Here is a 19,543-nt window from a genome sequence, read left to right on the forward strand (position 1 = left end):
AGGAGTTCGGTCTGGCGAGCGAGCGCCGCGGAAGAGAGGAACGGGTCCTGTCGCAGCGAAAGTGGAGATAGCCGCAAACGCCAGGGGCCTAGGGCGTTCGAGATGTGCGAGGATAACAATACTAGCTTTTGGCCGACCGGGGATGGCAACAAAGTGTATTAATTGTGAATACTGCGGAGGGGATGCGGCCTACCGTCAGATCTCTCCTGAGCTTCCGGTGCTGCCATGGATTCGGGGAGCGCGATCCTGGTCGCAGATCATCCACATGCCGCTTCTGTGGGAAGGGGTGGGACGACCAAGGCATGGCGACGGCTACATGGCGATGGGCGGTTTATTATTGTTTGTAGCGTACCAGTCACTAGCAGACACACGACACATTATTCAAATCAATGCCGAAGAAGTCCGGGAAGAAGTATTCGCTTCTTGCGTTGGTGTTACACAAAAGTACCTTGTACCACAAGAACCGAAATCCGAGGAACCAACATTGAGACACATCAAGTCGGCAATTATCATCTACAGTTTACTACTCGGCCCTCCGATATATGTCTGCCCTAGCCTCAGCATGTCGACGGCTTCTTGCACCATCTCGTCCACAATTTCCTTCGCAGGCTTAATATCGCCGATTACCCCCGCAACCTGGCCCATCAAGAACGGAATATCCACATCCTTCCCATCGTCCATGTCCTTCGCCAGCGGCACAATACCCGCATCCGTCAGCTTCTTGATCTCGTCCTCGCGCTCATGCCACTCTTTGATGTAGTCGTTATACTTGACGCGCAACGGTCGGCCACTGACAACTAGTGTCCGGCCTGTGTCTGTAAAGTCGGCAGTGACTACATTTTCCTTGTGCATTTGCGAGCAGCCGGCCTCAGTGGACGCGACGAAGCGCGTACCAACCCACACACCCTGTGCGCCTTGCATCAAACTGCTTGCCAGGCTGCGGCCGTTGTAGATTCCTCCTGCTGCCACTACCATGGCTGGTTGGCCTGTGAGAGGGCTCTTATATTTGCGTGCGATGTCCACGACGGATGGAATCAGGATGCTGTTCGCGATATCGCCGGTATGTCCTCCGCCTTCTCCACCCTGGGCGCATACGATATCCACACCTGCATCTAGTGCCTTCTTCGCATGCTTGGGGTGTCCGACCATGTTCATAATCAGAATACCTGCTTCGTGCAGCCTCTTGATCGTTCGCTCGGGTGGTACACCAACAGCGCTGACGAACAGCTTCGCGCCATTCTTGATTGTGACTTCGATGAGATCGTCAAGCTGTCCATGTGTGTAGTCATGGTTCGTTTTGCGTGCGCTACCACCGACTTGTGGAAGCGCGAGGTCGACACCGAACGGCAGGTTCTTGTCGCGGAGGTTTGACTTGAGGTCGTCGATGATGGATTGAAGCTGTTCAGGGGTGTATCCTAGACCTCCAATCACGCCCAGGCCGCCAGCGTTTGATACGGCAGCCGCGAGGGGACCACCAGATGTGCGCGCCATGCCGGCGAGTATTATCGGGTACTGGATGCCCAGCAGCTTCGAAAGCGGCGTTTGCAATGACGGGGGCGACATGATGGTGTAGGCTGTAGTGATTGAATGGCGGATGTTTGAATGAAGATAAGATTATCACGTCGGATACTCCGAACGCAGGTTCAAGTGGTATGCTTCTGACAGAGCTGAAGCTGTATGTGACGGCATAGCGAGCATGGGCATGTGGATGCTAAATAGCGGCCGTGCCTGGAGGTATGCTCGACAGCCAGGGGTTTTGCGGGGAAAACGTGGGTGCATGAGCCGAGGCATCTACGGTTCGACTCGTCAACGTCTCTTACAGTTCACCGTTACCGAGATTCACCCGTCTCTCATGGAATGACAATGTATACGTGAAGAATGTTCAACACTCGAGACTAGCAAATCATTCTAGCCATCGCCCATGATGCGAACTGTCATAATTTCGGAGCCATTTTGTTGGATATGATAACAATGTCATTGTCAGGAGCCACGCTGAAAGCTACTACGATCAACATGTTTGTAGTCTAGTTCAGACATCGAGCTTATGTGCACATAGTGCATACAGCCACCTTGCCCTACCATTAGGTCTCCCCATGTTCTGCTTCCCCCAATGCATGAAAGTCGGACGTCCTACTCATGGTGATGTTCATCCGCTTATGCCCTTCATCAATACGATCTAGCTACGCTGTGATGTCCTCAAACCAACGTGCAAGTTCTGTTAGAAATGGCATATTAGAAGCGACATTCGCAAATTTTCAAAGAGATGGCTGGAACGAAGAGTGAGTGTCTATGATATTGCTATTAGCGTTTGACTCCATTCATTTGCCCATTGGCTTGTGTGTGCCCGTTGACTTTTCCCTGCGCAGCTTGAGGCTGCGGTGGAGGTGGCGGAACAGGCCCGAATGGTCGACGCTCAGGTGCTGGTTCAACACCGTCTTCCTCAGTATCGTCGTCGTACTCTGCACTATCTTCGTCCTCGTATTCGTACTCACTCTCCGTAACCTCTTCATCCTCCTCGTCGTGTTCCTCGTGATCCAGCTCGTGCATCGGTACCTGCCCTCGACCCTGTGCTTGCATCCCACGACATAACGTTTCCAGACGAGCAATCTTCTTTCGCTGGTCTTCGGCTTCTTTGGTCCTCCTGGCAAGCTCTTCTTGCATCTTCTGGCGTTCTTCCACCATCTCGCCAATATTGCGGTTGGTGATATCCTTGTGGCGTTGTAGATTTTGGTTCTCCTTTTCGAGACGTTTAGTCTTCTTGGACATTTCTTCCATCTCCTTGCGGAAGGTGAGGAAAAGATCGTTCGAGTTGTTGAGCGTTTCCTCGACCTGCATCTGGTCAGTATTAACCATGATGATACAGACCAACGAGGGGTTAACGGGTTGACATACCTGTTTGAACTTCTCCACGTATATGTTGAGCTGCGTACGTAGCTCAGTCTCGGTCTGGGAAAACGTTGACACTTGACGAGTCAACTGATGCGACTTTGACGACTCCGCTTCCTGTTGTTTGCGCTGCTGCTCCAAACGAGCGGCGTGGTACTGTATTTCGAGCTCTTTGAGTCGGAGCATCGAGTGGTATTGCAGTTCGCGCAGCTCGTACTGGTCAATGAACGACTTGAACTTTTGACGAAACCTAGTTGGGTCAGTTTGTGCCGCAACGGTCGAGTGCGCGAGACTTACAGTTCATCCAGCTCTTGCTCAGCTTGATTCTGAGGTTCCGGCCCATTTGCAGCTGCTATGCAATCATCCACGTCGTTGACAAGGTGCTCAAGACGCTCGTGCAGTTCCTGCCTGGCGGTTGATTCGCTGCTCTCGATCTTGTGTAGTTCGTCCTTGAGTTTCTTGTTTTCTTTTGCAAAGTCACGCGACAGTTTGTCAAGTTTATCCTTCATCGTCGTGACCTTGTTCAGCTCAGACCTTTGCGCATCCTTCTCTTTTTGCAGTTGGTCTCCGCGCTTCTTCGCTTTCTGGTGTTCGCGCTCCGTGCGCTTCATATCGGATAGGAGTTCTGTATATCGTTTCTGTACGACTTCGAGACGAGACAGCGGGCCGTCCATGTTGGAAAGGAGCGAGGAGAGTTCACGGTTTGCTTTCTTGACTTCGCGTTCTGTCCATGCCATACGTCAGCCAGCGATTCACATGATAGAGCCCCAGACATCGACTGCGCCACCCAGAATGTCCCCTCTTCCGCAGCTCCGTCGCAAGATGTAGACGCACCGATTTCTAGTTCCTGCTCCTTGTCTCCTGCCTGATCCAGCTCGAGTTGGGCAATCTTAGCCTGGATCTGCTTCTGCTGTTCCGAGGGGTCTGTCGCCTTCTTGCCCTTGCCCTTTTTGGCAGGCGCAGGCGCCGGGTTGTGCTGTGCGGGTGCCATGTTTGCAGGAGAGGCAGATGCACTGCGGCTTGCTTCGTGGTGTGGTCGGGACTGGGCAGACGTCGGCTGGCGCTGTTGGGCGACTGTTGCCATGAAGTCGTGACTCTTCCGTGTAGCGCTTCAGCTGTGGATCCCCTCGTGTTGCCCCCGATGGTTCCTCCGCCTATGCACTCAATCTCATGTATCCCCAGAGTGGTCCCCTATGCAGCCAAGTTGCGCATCCGTCTTGCAGCGGCCGCCTCTCTACAATGCGCGTCCAGAAGGTAGAAGTTCTCCGCTGACGTCTCGGAACTGCTTCGGGTGAAAACAGAGGTCCAGCGCAGTGCAGGTGGCGTCAACGGGTATGGTGTAGCAATATGTCGAGTGTCAGGTCATGCAGTCGTCGGGGTCGGATCGGGCAATGTCTCGTGGCGGGTGTTGAAGAGGAAGGAGGGGAGGGAGTCGGTGGTCTGGTCGATCGCGGAAAGGCACAAGACACCTGGTAGTCTCCACAACGCCCACGAGCTTCAATATCGGACCTGGCAGATGAGATCAGTGACAAAGTAGCCAATCCGACCTGTCTCCAGTCGTATAACGCATCAACCGCCCATACAGGTGCACTCTTCCGTCTTAGTAATTTTGCGGGCTAATCTCTTTTGGTATGGGGTCCCTCGGCCAATCGGCGCGACAGGCGTCATCGAAGGCGGGTGCCTCTGACATTTCTGTGAGGCGGCGCGACATTCTGTCATCAATCCTCTATTCCAAACATGCTGCGTTCCGTCGGTCGGCAGTTTCAGAGCCCTCGAAATGCCACGATAACCCCTCAACGATTGTCCACTCTCTCTCGGCGTGGATATGCCGCCGTTACCGATGTCTCCAACTTTCCGAATGTCGGCGAGCAGCTGCATGGCTTCACGCTCAAGCGCGTCAAGCAGGTGCCAGAGCTGGAGTTGACGGCTTTGCACCTTCAGCATGACAAGACTGGCGCCGAGTATCTGCACATTGCCCGTGAGGATGCGAACAATGTCTTCTCCATCGGTTTCAAGACCAACCCACCGGATGCCACTGGAGTGCCGCACATTCTCGAGCACACCACATTATGCGGTAGTGAGAGGTAAGGCAGACTTTCAGTGCGCTCATTCCATCGCTGACATTCCAGGTACCCCATTCGCGACCCTTTCTTCAAGATGCTACCCCGCTCGCTTTCCAACTTCATGAATGCCTGGACGTTCGCCGACCACACTGGCTACCCGTTCGCTACGACAAACGCGCAAGACTTCAAGAACCTCATGTCCGTATACCTCGATGCGACCCTACACCCGCTGCTCAAGGAGAACGATTTCACGCAGGAGGGGTGGCGGCTGGGGCCCGAGAACCCATTGGCAAAAGAGTCGGAGGACCCGAATGCGAAGCGCATCGTATTCAAAGGCGTGGTGTACAATGAGATGAAGGGGCAGATGTCGGATGCAAGCTACTTGTTCTACACCAAGTTCCAGGACCACCTCTACCCGGCCATCAACAACTCTGGCGGCGACCCGCAGAAGATTACCGACCTGACTTGGGAGCAGCTTCGCAAGTTCCACGCCGATCACTACCATCCCAGCAACGCTAAGATTCTCACATACGGAGACATGCCCCTGGTCGAGCATCTGAAGGAGGTGGACAGTCGCTTGAACAGTTTTGACAAGATAGCCGTGGATCAGGAAGTGAAGGCACCAATAACTCTGGACGGCCCGAAACAGGTTACGGTTGCCGGTCCTTTGGACCCATTGGTACCTCAGGACAGACAGTACAAGACTTCAGTCACATGGTTGATGGGAGATACTGCAGACGCCGTGGAGAACTTTGCGCTTGGTGTGCTGAGCAGTCTGCTTATGAGTGGGTATGGCTCGCCTCTGTACCGCAATCTTGTTGAGTCTGGACTTGGTGCCGATTTCAGTGCCAACACCGGTTACGACAGCGCAGGCAGACGAGGGGTGTTCTCCATTGGACTAGACGCTGTCAAAGCAGACGACGTAGGCAAAGTTTGCGAAGCCATAGCCGAGACCCTTCTTGAAGCGCGCAAAAACGGTTTCGACAAGATCAAGGTTGATGGCATCCTGCATCAGCTGGAACTTTCGCTCAAGCACAAGACTGCCAACTTTGGCATGGGTATCCTTCAAAGGCTGAAGCCAGGCTGGTTTAACGGTATCGACCCAATGGAAGCCCTCGCATGGCAAGACACTGTCAATGCTTTCCAGAAGAAGTATGCTGAAGGCGACTACCTGGAGAGCTTGATTGAGAAGTACCTTCTCAACGACAAGACCCTGACTTTCACTATGCAGCCTTCGGAGACATTCAGCCAGGAGCTCGTAGACGAAGAAAGCCAGCGTCTGGCAGCGAAGATTGCGGAGACTACCAAACAGTTCCCGAGTGAACAGGAGGCACAGAAGTATTTGGAGGAACGAGAGCTCCAATTGCTAGAGGTCCAAGAGAAGGCCAGGAACGAGGATTTGAGCTGTCTGCCCACTGTTCACGTAAAGGATATTCCGCGAGAGAAAGAGAGGAAGCCACTGCGACACACCGAGCTGGATGGCGTGAAGGTCCAATGGCGTGAGGCCCCCACCAACGGTCTGACCTACTTCCGTGCGGTGCACAAACTGCAAGACCTTCCAGACGAGTTACGAGAAATGATCCCGCTGTTCACTAGCGCTATCATGCGTCTTGGTACCAAGGACAAGACGATGGAACAGCTTGAGGAACTGATCAAGCTAAAGACAGGCGGCATATCCGTAGGATACCACTCGTCACAATCACCATTGTCACTCAACGCATACGAAGAGGGCATGGCGTTCTCAGGATACGCTTTCGACCGCAACATCCCCGACATGTACGAGCTTCTCCGAACCATCATACAAGAAACAGACTTTGATGGCCCTGAAGCGGGCAAGAAGATCAGAGAGCTCCTACAGAGTGCAGCAAGCGGTGCCATCAATTCGATTGCAGAGTCTGGCCACTCTTATGCTATGAGATACGCCGAAGCTGGCATCAGTCCTGTCAGCCGATTGGCGGAAGAAACTGGAGGCCTTACCCAAGTCAAAGTCATGACAGCTCTCGCATCGCAAGAGTCACTCGACGAGGTCATTCAGAAACTCAAAGCTATCCAGTCCTTTACTATCGCAAACAGCAACCAGCTTCGCGTAGCAATCAACTGCAGTAACGATAGTTCATCGTCGAACCAGGAAGCACTCCAACGCTTCTTGAACACCTTACCAAAGGACGTTTCTGTACCGACAACATCACAGCAGAAGCAGTACCCCCGCAACGCAAAGTCATTCTTCCCTCTTCCTTACCAAGTCTACTATTCTGCCCGTGCTGTGCCGACAGTAGCCTACACCGATGCCTCCAGCGCACCTCTCGAGGTCCTTGCTAAGCTCCTCACCTTCAAGCAACTCCATCCTGAGATCCGTGAGAAGGGTGGCGCTTATGGAGGCGGTGCCTACGCCCGTGGTCTTGGTGGTCTATTTGGCATGTACTCGTACCGCGATCCCAACCCACAGAACAGCATGAAGATCATGGCTGAAGCAGGTCAATGGGCGCGAGACCGCGCATGGACACCTCAAGACCTCGAAGAAGCTAAACTGAGCACATTCCAAGGATACGACGCACCACAGAGTGTCAGCCGCGAAGGTATGAGGTTGTTCCTGTCTGGCGTCACGGACGACATGCTGCAGACGCGTCGCGAGCGTCTGCTCGACGTCACGGCTGAGCAGGTACAAGCTGTAGCAGACCAGTTCCTTGTCAAGCGTGCCGAGGAGAGCAGTGTCGCCATCTTGGGCGAGCGCAAGGACTGGGTCAAGGAGGTCGATGGCTGGCAATTCAGGGATTTGGGTATGTCAGAGAGCGCAAAGGCTGCTGAGGAGGCAGAGGGTGTTGCGCAAAAGGAGGACGACGTGCCTGCTATCGCAAGCTGAGTCTCTCGATTGACGATATCATGACTGTAAAAGTAATATGTACGATATGAAGTGCGAAAGGCTAGCATCATCGGCGTTGGGTAAGTTGAATGCATAGCGTCGTGTCATCGCTCCTTCCTCCTTTACCATTTCACCACGAAATATCTTGATTGCCATCTATCTTATCGTCGCCGAGCCTACCTCCCCCTGAACCGTGCGTGGAACAAGGTATCTCTCATCTCCCTCTGTCACACATTCTCCACCAGCGCAACGAACAGATCCCAGACGGACCACGCATTCTCTTCCATTGCTGGTTCGCTCTGACCCTTAAATATGGGGATAATGCGCAAGAACAATTGTGATGCCATCTATCCACTTCGCTCCTTGGCCGTCAAAAGTCCGGGATGGAGCTTGGGAAGGGGCATTGAGCACCTGCTTTCAGACCTGCCTGTATTGAGCGAGACTCTTCTCCTGGTAGACTAAATGTGGGGGTACATCAAATAATGATACTCGACGTGGAGGAAAGGACTGGTTACGATTGGGTATCTGGCTATGCATAATTCATATGTATATCTCTGTCTCACCTTATAGCTCAATCTGGTCTTCGCTCTGCATTTGTCGCTCCTTCTCTCTGACCTCTGTCGCCTTGATAATGAGGCGACGGTAGTCTAGAACAGCCTGCTCAAGCTCCTTCCTCTTCAACGCCTCGTGATCTGAATGCGCGACGAAGATAGAGCCTGGCCCGTACAGGTACCTCTTGTGGTCACCAGAGAGCCATGGCACATCCGTCCCGTAGTTGACGGTCATTGTCTCGAAGCCCTCAATATCACAGTTTATATCCACAACTCCGTATCCCTCGCTCCCCCATTGTACTTCCAAATCTCCGCCTTCCTTCTGCGCGGCGGCCTTGACGTCCTTGAGCGCGTCGATGATTTGTCCGCGAACGAGATCGGGGGTTCCGGCGGCGAGGCGCGTCGCGATGTTTGCGGTTGCGGTTTCGGCGACGACGTTGGCTGCAACACCGCCCTGTACGCGTCCAAAGTTCATAGTTGTGTTGCCGTATTTCGTGCTCCAAGGCAGGTGCTCCCTCAGCTTGAGGAGCTCGCCCAGTGCCTCCACCATGATGTCATTTGCGCTGACGCCCAACCACGGGTATCCTGAATGTGCCGCCTTGCCCGTGGCTTTCACCGAGAAGCCCAGCATGCCCTTATGTCCACAGACGAGTTTCGCTTCCGTGGGCTCTCCGAAGATGACGATCTCGTGTGACGATGGGCGTTTGTCCCAATCGCTGAATGCGCGCATGCCGTCGCCACCTGTCTCTTCACCAACAACGAAGAGCAAGGATATATCGTCTTGTAAATGTCCTTTGATGTCTTGTGCGGCGATGATCATCGGTGCGACGCTGCCTTTCGCGTCCACACTCCCTCTGCCGCCGATGATGTCGGTCGTCTCATTGTAGTAGTAAGGCCAGTACGGTGGGACCGTGTCAATATGCGAGGATAGTAGGATCGTGGTTTCGCGTTTGCTGCCGTAAGCTAAGAGATTGTATCGGTCTTTGGACACTTCTTGCTTCTCGACAGTCCAATCGCGTGCGCGGAGGTAGTCGCTGAGCCATTCGCCGACATTCTTCTCGTTCTCAGATATGGACTCGATCTCTATGAGTTTGCGGTGAAGATGGAGGAGGTCTTTTGATGTGGAAGAACTAAGGACGGTGGGCTCGAAAGCTGTTTGGGGTAGTGAAACAGCAGCAGATGTGCCAATGGCGAGTGAAAGGATCGGAAGGGTTCCGAGTAACATTTTCGTCATTGTTAAGAGCGATCGATGCTTCTGCTGAGGGTTGATGTTTGATTGAACGAAGCTGGACAGCTTGGAGCTCAAGATTCCCGACCTTAAGCCTCCCGAGCTCAAGCGCCGCTACATACCTGCCGATCATGATCGCCAGCACTATCACCTTTCGCCTTTTGTTAAGCGCCTTGAATCGTCGCAAGCGTTACGGAGTTCGTCGCGCCGTTGTATGATACGTAACGACATAATCTTGCACCAGGTATAGCGTTTACTGGATTGCATTTCTATCTGGATACCTAGCGACTTGAGATTTGCTACGCAGGTATAGCCCCTCTTACAGGAGTCCTGGATCGCCCTGCTATGCGCAATGTCTAATAAAAAGAATACTCTGTTGATCAAGCATTCCCGAAATGATGGGTTCTTCGCTTATCGCAGAGTAGGCTGCTTGTATTCCACATGGAGGGCGGTTGAGGATAATTGTAGGCGACCTGCATGATCGTCCAAGTAGATTCTCTTACAATACCTAGGTAGGCAACGTTCCCGAGGTCATACATAACACTACAGTCACTTGACTGGACAATCTCGAACTCTGGAACGGTTCAGAGGCAACTCAGGTCCTGTTAAAATGGATCTGCTCATCGAAAGCTTATGAGTTTAGAGGCTGCCACAGACTGTGGGTGTATTTAGGACACCTAATCGTACCGTTGGAGCTACCTAAGTATGTAAAAAGGTGGAAGAGGTTACCTAACTAATTTTCAAGTCGGATGATCAACCACAATCTTTATTCCAAAGAGGAATCAATAAAATCAAAGGCATTTAAAACATGGCACATAGATAAATATGTTGACTTCTACCATAATGGACAGTGTCGTACCAGATATATCTAGATCGCTACGCTACTCTGGTGTACTGAGCTTTGCACTATATGCAACGCACGTCGAAGCATGCTTTGTTGTGCCACTGCATTCTGACACAATGATCACGCCATATACGTAGAAATCATCCATTGTTCGTGACCGAGAACGTCACTTACCACTTCTTGGATCCCGTTGTATCTACCTGTGTACCACAGATACAGCCACATGCATTTTGTGTGTATGCTCGATGAATTCTGCCCATGTCTTTACTTCGTTACGTTCCAATGATGTCCAGGATGCGGGTGTATGGGTAGAATTAAGCTTAGGGAAAGGGTCAAAGACAACTTGATTGGGATGTGCCATTGTAAGACAAAGCTATCGGGCACACAAATGCCTGGAAAACAGCGGTTACATCCGTAATGACCAAGAGAAAGCATCGATTCTTACCCATATTTCTTAACACATACTGTTCTTACCGTTACGTCTTGAGTGTCCTCACTGAGATGATCGAATTTTCACTCTTTAACCCCATTCAGCTCACCTGATATTCGAGATGTGAACTCGCCTGTCTAAATTCCTCTTGATCCAACACATCTGCCACAGATAGCGGGAACCGGGGAAACACAGTGGCAACTACAGATACTGCTCGGGTGGTATCGCTCACACTTGGAATAAGGTAACCACAGGAGCTTTCTGTCTGGGTGTTACTAAATTTTTAAGGTGGCACGTAACTCTTCCGTCGTCGAAACAACCCGTTGTTGCACTTGGATTTGACGAATGAATCGACAGGGAGATTGAATATACCAGATTGTTGCAATCAAGTGACTTACTGATTAACTCCTAAGAAACGATACGCACCACGCTAGGAAGCCTCTTGTTTGTTTACCGGGTCTTGTGTCCATTCTTCGACTTTCCGATGGTTCCAAGTTTACCTGAAGGCCCATTGTATCTTGCGTCGCTGGCGAAAAAGCAAATTGACGTGGCACTCACGTCTTCGACCTGAGGCCGTTGTGACGTTCCCATGTGTTCAAAACCCAATGCAAATTGGCGCTATGTGAGGCTAGCATGACGTGTTCCCTACATAAATGAATTCGATTGCGGCGGTCGTTACGTGATCGAAGCCACTACTACATGTGGCCGCATGGTGTTGACCCACGATTGTCGGTGAGAAATGGAGATATCGGCTGCAGTATGAGACCCGAAGCTCACTATTTCGTGGTTGTGTGGGGACAGAATCCTGATCGGTAGTAGAGAGGCTAACGACCTACACTTTACACCACAGAGATAGCAAACTTACCGAGATAGATGACGATCCATCCGGTTGAAAGAATATCCATTCGAACTAGGAATTGGCCCTGGTTTGCTTTCTGGACGCCCACATATACTCAGATGATCGATCAGCTGTATCTCATGAGTTTATAACAGGTTAAATTTGACATTGTCGTCTCCCTGTAGGACGAAATTCTCATAGGAATTGCAACTAAGAGCAAGGCTGTAGGTGAGAAATGGGATAACGGTAGAGAGTTCTGCTGCCGCTACACACGAAATCGTCAGCAGCTCACCAAGCTGAAACAACAGGGTCTTTTCCTCTCTGTGAACACTGCAACGTATAGATCTACATGTAGTATAGTAACGCATGCTTAGCGGGTAAGACATGCAAAGGGTCGTCACATCCTACCCGTAACACCCTTGTTCAAAACTTGGATGCATTCCCATTCGTGCAAGCCTGTCCTCAGAGACAAGTGGCAGGTCTTGGGCTTGTCGATGACATGATCCGGACAAAAAAAGTACAACACGTGTACCGCTAGCAAGGGCCTGCTTCAATTGAGCTAGGGAGGAGGCATGGCGTATATGACACTGTAAAACAAGTCGAGGATAGATGGATAATAACCGTCCGCAAGTCTCTCCAGATCGCTGGAGCATTCTGTGTCCAGGTATAAAATCCAGAACGTCGTAGTGCAACAACGGCTAAAGCTCGTACAGATACTTGGGTAGCTTTCCTTCCCGTAGTGATAGATCATGTATCAGATGCATATTCGGACACGCATGATATCCGACGGCGGTGAGGGGACCTGCATGATTGCGCTATGTAGGCTTGGTATCGGCTGCGCTATGTAATGTAATATGTATATAATGAATTTTCGTATATGGTGACGGCGGTGATACGCAACTATAAGGAGAGTGATCGGCTCGCGTTGTCTGCTCGCTCGTGCACAGTCAGAACCTCGTTTGTGGGGTGATCCAGGGTCGGGTAGGCGGGCTACCAGTTCAGCAACGCTAAAAAAGGTAGGAAAGCATCCAATTCCCGCTGCTACCAAGACATACTATTCGGACATGTCTCTTCAACTTTTACATCCTCCCCAGGTCTTTGACGAGTCCCGGTGCTTTCGATAGCTCATGAAGGGGGTTCGAAGTTTCACTGCTGGCCTGAGGCGACCTCGACGATAGACGCGGCGGTCTTGGAGGAAGTAGATAGACAGCTATCGTGAGCGCCAGTGACTAGGAGGTCTTAGCTAACTGTTGCGCAGGGTCGAAGACATACGTTCTCACCGTTTGCGATACGTTCTCCCGTATTCGATGATCCAGGCATCAAATTCGTACCCGGCGTTGGCCTCGACCAACGACACACCTACCATTTGTACATCAAACTTCTTCCGAAGCTCCCGAAGACGTAGAACAAACGATGGCGGAAATAACTTGCGGCGAGATCGAGCGCAGGCGCGTTGTCGAGGACAGGCCTTGAACAATGTTGCATGCATCGGTAGTTCCCATACGTGTTCTGATTGCGACGATACTACTCTTGATCGATACCATGAGCCGAAGGAGAATAGCGATTGTTGTTTCGGAGATCTGGTGCGGAGTGAGCTGCCATCATCGTTATTGTCGTGGGCATTTGATAGACATTCGGAGACCCATGACAGCATCAAGGTACCCACAGTAGGTCACTAGTGCCGATCACTCTAGGTCCAGGGAACATGCTTACAATGATAGGCGAAGAAAAAACATACCTATGTGTGGCAATGCTGCTATTGTGGTTATCCATCTATTCCCTATAGAAGCGCTGGATGTCCTTCATGTGGCTATGGTCGATGTGGAAATTGCCATGTTACAAAAGTACAAACCAGATGAAGGTCTCCATGCGGGCTTCAGCGTGGTGTTTACGTGGGTTTTGGTAGCTCGTTATGTCACGCTTCGAAATTGTATACGTCTTGATGCGCCAAGGACTAACCTAACAAATCAATGTGTATATTTAACTTCCGCTCCGTATGCCCATGGCTGGACTCGACGATTTAACCCTGAAGATCAGAGACGATCCAGATCATATAGCTCCGAGTATCTTGACTGTCTTTACCGTTGGGTAAAGGGCGCTGATAAGACTTGTACTATATTGCAAGACCTCCGGGGCGTAAGGGGCTAATGTCAATCTTGCCGACGGCAACTGCGCACTCAGTAGGCTGAAATACATCACATGCCTGGATTTCAAGGGTCTATGGGTGTCCGCGGGTCGCATCTTCGACTTGGATAGATCCGTGTTTCACTCCGGGCCCGAACGAGCAAGCACACTTGTCTTAACAGGGGCATTGCAGGTTGAGAGCGGTACGTACAATGCACTGCCTGTCTGTCCCCAGCAAGCTTGTCAAATCAGCTTGCGAAACCGAGAGTAAAGGTGGTGGATGCAAAGAAGTAACAAAACCGGTCTATCTGGGCGAGTATGCAGCTGCACCTAAGCATGCACGACATCCCCAGATCAGCCCGATCCCGTGGTACGGGGCTGAAACTGGGCTGTCTAGGCCCCGAGCACACGATTGAATAGCTGACTGCATTTGCGTAGAACTTCATCACGGCGATTGCTCGTCTCTCAGACTCTGACAAGAGAGCCAGTATGAATAGTCTAGTTTGGGTTGGGAAAGTCAAGACTGCAGGTGGTGAACCCAGGTTTCAACCAACACCTTTAGCGGGATGGCCATCATGAACCCTTCGCAAACAGAACAACGGCCCAACGGTCCAGCGGCCCAACGGCTTCGGATATGGGCAAAGTGGCTGTGTCTACGGTTGATATCTGACTCTAGAGATCATGCGCGTTATTGTGGGGTGTGCTGTCCGAAGTCCTCCATGCAAGGATGACGTAGCACCACTCCTAATAGGCAAGAGTTTCCACGAGGCTTTGTGAACGCCTTGCTGCTACAACCCGACAGACGAAGACACATGGCCCTTGGTTCGCCTCATGATACCGTAGCAAATAGAATGCTTGCACGCAGTCTGGACCCTTACAGCAGTGGATGCTGAAGCCAATATGAGCGACTTCTACGAAGGACCGTGGCCTGCTTAACGTTCTTGATACACCCCCAAGATCAGATGTTGCGCCCTCATATGCAGCCATAAATCTGTACAACTGAACTAGAGATTGCAACGTGGCAGTTGTGCAACTGTCATATCTGCCTTGTAGGCAATGGTGAATGGACACAATGAAGACGATTGCACACCAAATCAACTCACCGCAACTGTTGGAGGCATAGAAGCAGGCAAATTCAAGAGAGTCACATTTCAGTACCCTATAAAAGCATGGAATCCAAGAGATCTCAAAGCGTCTGCGACGCGATTGAAAGACTTTACCCTCCAGGGTATGCTTCACTGACTACGTTTAGTCTTTGCAGCATAACAATACCCAGTCATCGCCAGCAAACATACAAAATAAATCTCATTTCTTCCACAGCTCCTCAAAACATATTGTACATCTGTGGAAGGACAACAACTATGACCACTCTCCTTTTACAATCTCAGTCGCATATTCGAGGACCTTCACCGACACGGAAGTAGCCCTGCTTAAGAGCAGAACATGGCGTATCGTGTACGGCACAGTCAATACCGACACACAAGAGCTTCAAAATTGCAACCTCGTAAGCCATTCGCTTACCGAGAATACAACGATATATCTTTCGAGGCATTTAGGGAAAAGATAAACAACGAGCGCGATTTTGTTGAGAGCTTCCTCGAGCATAGCGAAAGCCAAACACCGTGCTGGAACACTCATGTTATCCGGAACTTCTACCAAATCTCAACTCAAACATCATCAGTACTACCACAGCCTGAGATCTATCTGGACGATCGGGAGCGTGGGACCGATAGAAGCCGCGACTATCCGTCTGCACTCACTGCAGAGAAGCTACGCCAACATTTAGAAGTCGAACGGTTTGGCGAAGGCGGCCTTCCAGATGTCGACTACAGGCAGATTCGAATCCACAATCTAGATCCAGAATCGTTACTGGCCCTGGCTCGCACTGCAGCATGCCACCAGATTGATACGCTCCGGGACGCATTTGCGAAACACATCTCCGGCGCAACATCGTTTCGCGTTCACGAAAGGGTAGACGGATTTGTGACTCCTCGTCTCGAGCTTCATCTTCCATATTTGACTTTGCGAGAGGTTACTTGCTCGAGCGACCAGTGGAAGAATCGCGATATGACCCAGGATGGGGAGAGCTGGTTGGATCTACCTTTGCCAGGCTCTGACTCAGACGCAGCAAACCAATCCAAACGGTTTCTCATTGAAAAGGCACACATCTCCATCGTTCTGTGTGTCTGGGACTACTCCAAATGGGTTGGATATGCTTTCTCGAAGGGCGGTCCTGCGCGTAATCCCGATGCTGAACCTGATGAGGACGAAGAGTCAGACGGAGAACATAGCGACGCCGAAGATGACGACCCAATACCCAAAGAGGATGTCTTCGCACCACTAGATGGGGATCATGGCTTATTCGCAGACAAGCTTATCCGTGACCCGAGAGAATACTTTTTACGTATTGTCAACGTCTGGATCATCCTCGTCTTGCGAGAATACACATATCTTGTACGGGTGCTCGAGGCATGCGTGAGAACTTGGGTAGGTCTGGTTCTTGTGATACCGCCCAGCACTAACTAACAGCCTTTTCAGCAAAAGGAATATCGGTGTGCATTTTCAAGCGTCTCTTGCAAAAGACCGCAAGAAAGTGTTATGCAAATATTCGACAACATCGTCAAAACGGTACAGCTCCTGCGTTATATCCAGGAACAATTATCTCTCGCTACCCAAGCTTGGAAAGATTTCAGTGATCCCCATGGAGATATTAACTGCTTCGACGATATCAGGGATACTCGCGCAAGGGTCACCTTGAAGTGCATCAAAACTTCTTTTAGGGAACTAATGAGTCTTGAGAAGATTATAGCAAATCTGATCAATTTCTGTGAGGTCTCGGCGAAGAATGTACGTATAATTAAGTGTTACAGAAAGGTGTAGCTAATTATCGAGTAGCTGAAACTAGGGATGGGACTTGAAAGCCAGTTTCTCAACTACGAGAGTAACGGGCTGAATCACCAAAGCATTCACTTCCAGAGGGAGACTCACAAGGGAAATCTTGAAATTCAACGCATCAGCTACATGACCCAAGAGCTGAATCGCCTCAGCACTGAGGCTGCACTAAGGACAAGTCATACTACGCGACTGAATGTTCTTGTATGTCCGTATCCTTTCATGCGCTCTGCTCTTGTGTTGACGTCCGCTTAGATGATTTTCATCACCACTCCGACCTTGGTGGCACTGCAATATTTTGGCGCTGATCAACCTATTTTCACATCCTTTGATCGCAGCCCTCGGAATTTCGTGATATCTCTGTGTATTCTGGCTCTTGCTCTCCCAGTATTGACAGGCGTGTTCGACTTCCTGTATAGCTTCCTCAAGTATTTGTTTCGTCTGATGAGTCAAAAGAAGTTGTGTAACACCCAAACACCAGGTCCACCTGGAGGTACGCTCCAGTTGTGACACTTATCCGTAGTCTGGCTTCGCTTACGACCCTAGATCATCTCGAATCAGAACACGCATAGCATCTCTGCCTAACCACCAGTTGATATGAGTTACACGGAATATTATCTTTCGGTCGGGTCACATTCTCGTACCAGCCTTTGCCAGCTTATGATGATTGATGACTTACGAGCCCTGTTGTCATGCAGGGGTGCGACAGATCATCGCATCTTTATGTTAGTTAATTCTGCCAGCACCCTTTATGTACCCCTAAATGGTTTTGAAGCCTGCTCGGCTCGGGTATATTGCCGATATATCGCAGCTGTTTGCAGACATACCTATGTATAAGAAAGCAGCTCTGCAGGCCAATGTGTAATGGTGAACATTGAGTCTGTTGATACAAGCAGTACTACCTGCTTTTCCATAGACTGAAGTCTAGCAGCTTGATAAGCCGGCGCGAAAGCCTGTTGCTGCAGGTAATGTCACGAAGCTGTTCTGATAGGGCTTTCGAAAGTAGATCGCGGCTCAGATCTCGTGAAACTTCATGATTGGAGGTGGCAGCTCTACGTCTCACCCTATAGAAGGTCTTATGTGGCTTTGGTAAGGGTGTGGTATCAGCGGCTGTTCATGGGTACGTGTCTCGGCTTAGCGCAGTGCAAGGATCATCTGCACGTATGGAACCTTGAGAAACCGGCCTCAGGTATGAGCGTTTAGCCGTGAAATGCCGAGTACCGACTTTGCCGGGCAGCGGATGTTGCTTCAGCTATCTCCCTGGTAATGGAAGCCCACTACATCATAATCTTTTCCTGTGTAGCGGAATTGATGCTATGAATCTGAGTAGGGCCCATACAATTTCACTTCTTCATTTCGGCCATGGCTTAGGATAATCAGATCCATTTCGATACTCACATGTGAAGATCGAGAGTATGTCTAGGCACCCAAACCGGGAACAAAGGTCCCACGCGCTCTATCTCTCACGATTTGCTTGTATTGGTATCTGACATCTCTACCAATCATTCCCATGCCTGACGATCTATAAGAAGACTCCTCATAACTCTGTTTGACTTGAGTATCGACGCCAATGGAAAGTTATCCGGTTATGACTGAGCATATAAATGAACTCAACCAGAAAGACTCAAGTCCCTTCAACCACAAGACATTCTGGTCCAACACTCGTATCCAGATATGATCATATTTACTACAACTATGTCACTCTAAGAGTCGTACAAAGTAGAGACCTCGAGATACCCAGGCATCCATGAAACACGTTGCGAATGTCTGAAGATCGATCATGTACAGACCAGGTACATAAGACGTACTTGCATGCTATTGGCTCTTGTTGCCTATGCTAAGCTTGCAGTACCCCGCGGTCATGTTTCTCAAGCTTCAGATGTTGTTAATATCGATTAAGATGCCATACAGCCCCCGTGTAAAGCATTGCGAGGTGACTGCGAGCTCGGGAGTAGGTATGCTTTACACGACCATGCGATCGTGGATTACGCTACACAGCTTACATAACAGCTTTCACAGAAGACCGAGCGTGGTTTCCGATGCCTGTGTATCATGAGGTATGCAGGTTCGAGTGACGCAGATCAGCGGTGTGTACGGCATCCCTATATAAAGAAGACAGAACCGTCTTCTTCAACGTAGCCGATCCCACCTAGTCATACCCATCTCAACCATACTTTAGACATCTTGATGCCTAGAGAAGGGAACTGGAGGAAGTGGCGTCCTCATAATAGCGTTACGTCAACGACTGTACGGTCGAACCAGATGGAGCAGTATGTGTCATCTCCCACAGTCACTCAGATGACGTTCTCACACATGTGCATTAGATCTCTCACTTCCTCTGCCCAACCCCTGGTATGTTCGAGATTTCAATGTTGACGAATCAGAATCTCTATCGCTCACACCAGCACAGTCCAAGAAGAAGCACGTCTATATTTGGCATTGTGTGAGTGAACAGTATGATGCGATGTTCTGCCATTGGTGGACTGACTGCGTAGGCAGTGTCATTGCGGAAAGTCCAGCATCCCTATCTCGGCCGCGGGCTGTCCAGGGTGTGGAAATGGAAGATGCGCATACTGCACGACAACACGAATACAAGTACGGGCCTCTAAAATGAGATCTTCAGTACATTCGACGCATCATCATAATGGTGCGGTACTAGAGCTTCGACTATCGTCACATACAGGACTACCATGTCATGTCGCAGAACAAGGATCTCGAGCTCAACTTTCAGCAGATGCAATGGTTATGCATTTTCAGCGTCAGCGAAGGAGTTTGCATTGAGAATTTCAAGAGCGAGCGAGGATCCGGGCTGGAAGCCGGTGCATCC

General features: G+C 50.5%; 5 protein-coding genes across 5 annotated transcripts; 2 read left to right on the forward strand and 3 right to left on the reverse strand.

The window, feature by feature from the left end:
- Positions 1-513: 513 nt before the first annotated feature.
- AA0111_g9420 (hypothetical protein) lies at positions 514-1,563 on the reverse strand (the record flags this gene model as incomplete). The annotated part of the gene is made up of 1 exon (XM_028655977.1): positions 514-1,563. The coding sequence occupies one exon, from the start codon at positions 1,561-1,563 to the stop codon at positions 514-516; it is 1,050 nt and encodes a 349-aa protein (XP_028502936.1).
- A 738-nt stretch (positions 1,564-2,301) lies between these two features.
- On the reverse strand, positions 2,302-3,877 carry AA0111_g9421 (hypothetical protein; the record flags this gene model as incomplete). Its single annotated transcript, XM_028655978.1, has 4 exons — positions 2,302-2,829; positions 2,893-3,136; positions 3,184-3,610; positions 3,721-3,877. 4 exons carry the CDS (start codon positions 3,875-3,877, stop codon positions 2,302-2,304), a joined length of 1,356 nt encoding a protein of 451 aa, XP_028502986.1.
- Positions 3,878-4,623: 746 nt separating this feature from the next.
- On the forward strand, positions 4,624-7,809 carry AA0111_g9422 (Mitochondrial presequence protease; the record flags this gene model as incomplete). Its single annotated transcript, XM_028655979.1, has 2 exons — positions 4,624-4,970; positions 5,016-7,809. The coding sequence occupies 2 exons, from the start codon at positions 4,624-4,626 to the stop codon at positions 7,807-7,809; spliced, it is 3,141 nt and encodes a 1,046-aa protein (XP_028502984.1).
- Positions 7,810-8,373: 564 nt separating this feature from the next.
- Positions 8,374-9,585, reverse strand: AA0111_g9423 (putative carboxypeptidase; the record flags this gene model as incomplete). Its single annotated transcript, XM_028655980.1, has 1 exon — positions 8,374-9,585. The coding sequence occupies one exon, from the start codon at positions 9,583-9,585 to the stop codon at positions 8,374-8,376; it is 1,212 nt and encodes a 403-aa protein (XP_028502982.1).
- Positions 9,586-15,267: 5,682 nt separating this feature from the next.
- On the forward strand, positions 15,268-16,971 carry AA0111_g9424 (hypothetical protein; the record flags this gene model as incomplete). Its single annotated transcript, XM_028655981.1, has 3 exons — positions 15,268-16,311; positions 16,363-16,671; positions 16,720-16,971. The coding sequence occupies 3 exons, from the start codon at positions 15,268-15,270 to the stop codon at positions 16,969-16,971; spliced, it is 1,605 nt and encodes a 534-aa protein (XP_028502990.1).
- Positions 16,972-19,543: the final 2,572 nt, after the last annotated feature.

Source organism: Alternaria arborescens (assembly GCF_004154835.1).
Source record: "Alternaria arborescens strain FERA 675 chromosome Unknown contig_27, whole genome shotgun sequence".
Taxonomy (NCBI): domain Eukaryota; kingdom Fungi; phylum Ascomycota; class Dothideomycetes; order Pleosporales; family Pleosporaceae; genus Alternaria; species Alternaria arborescens.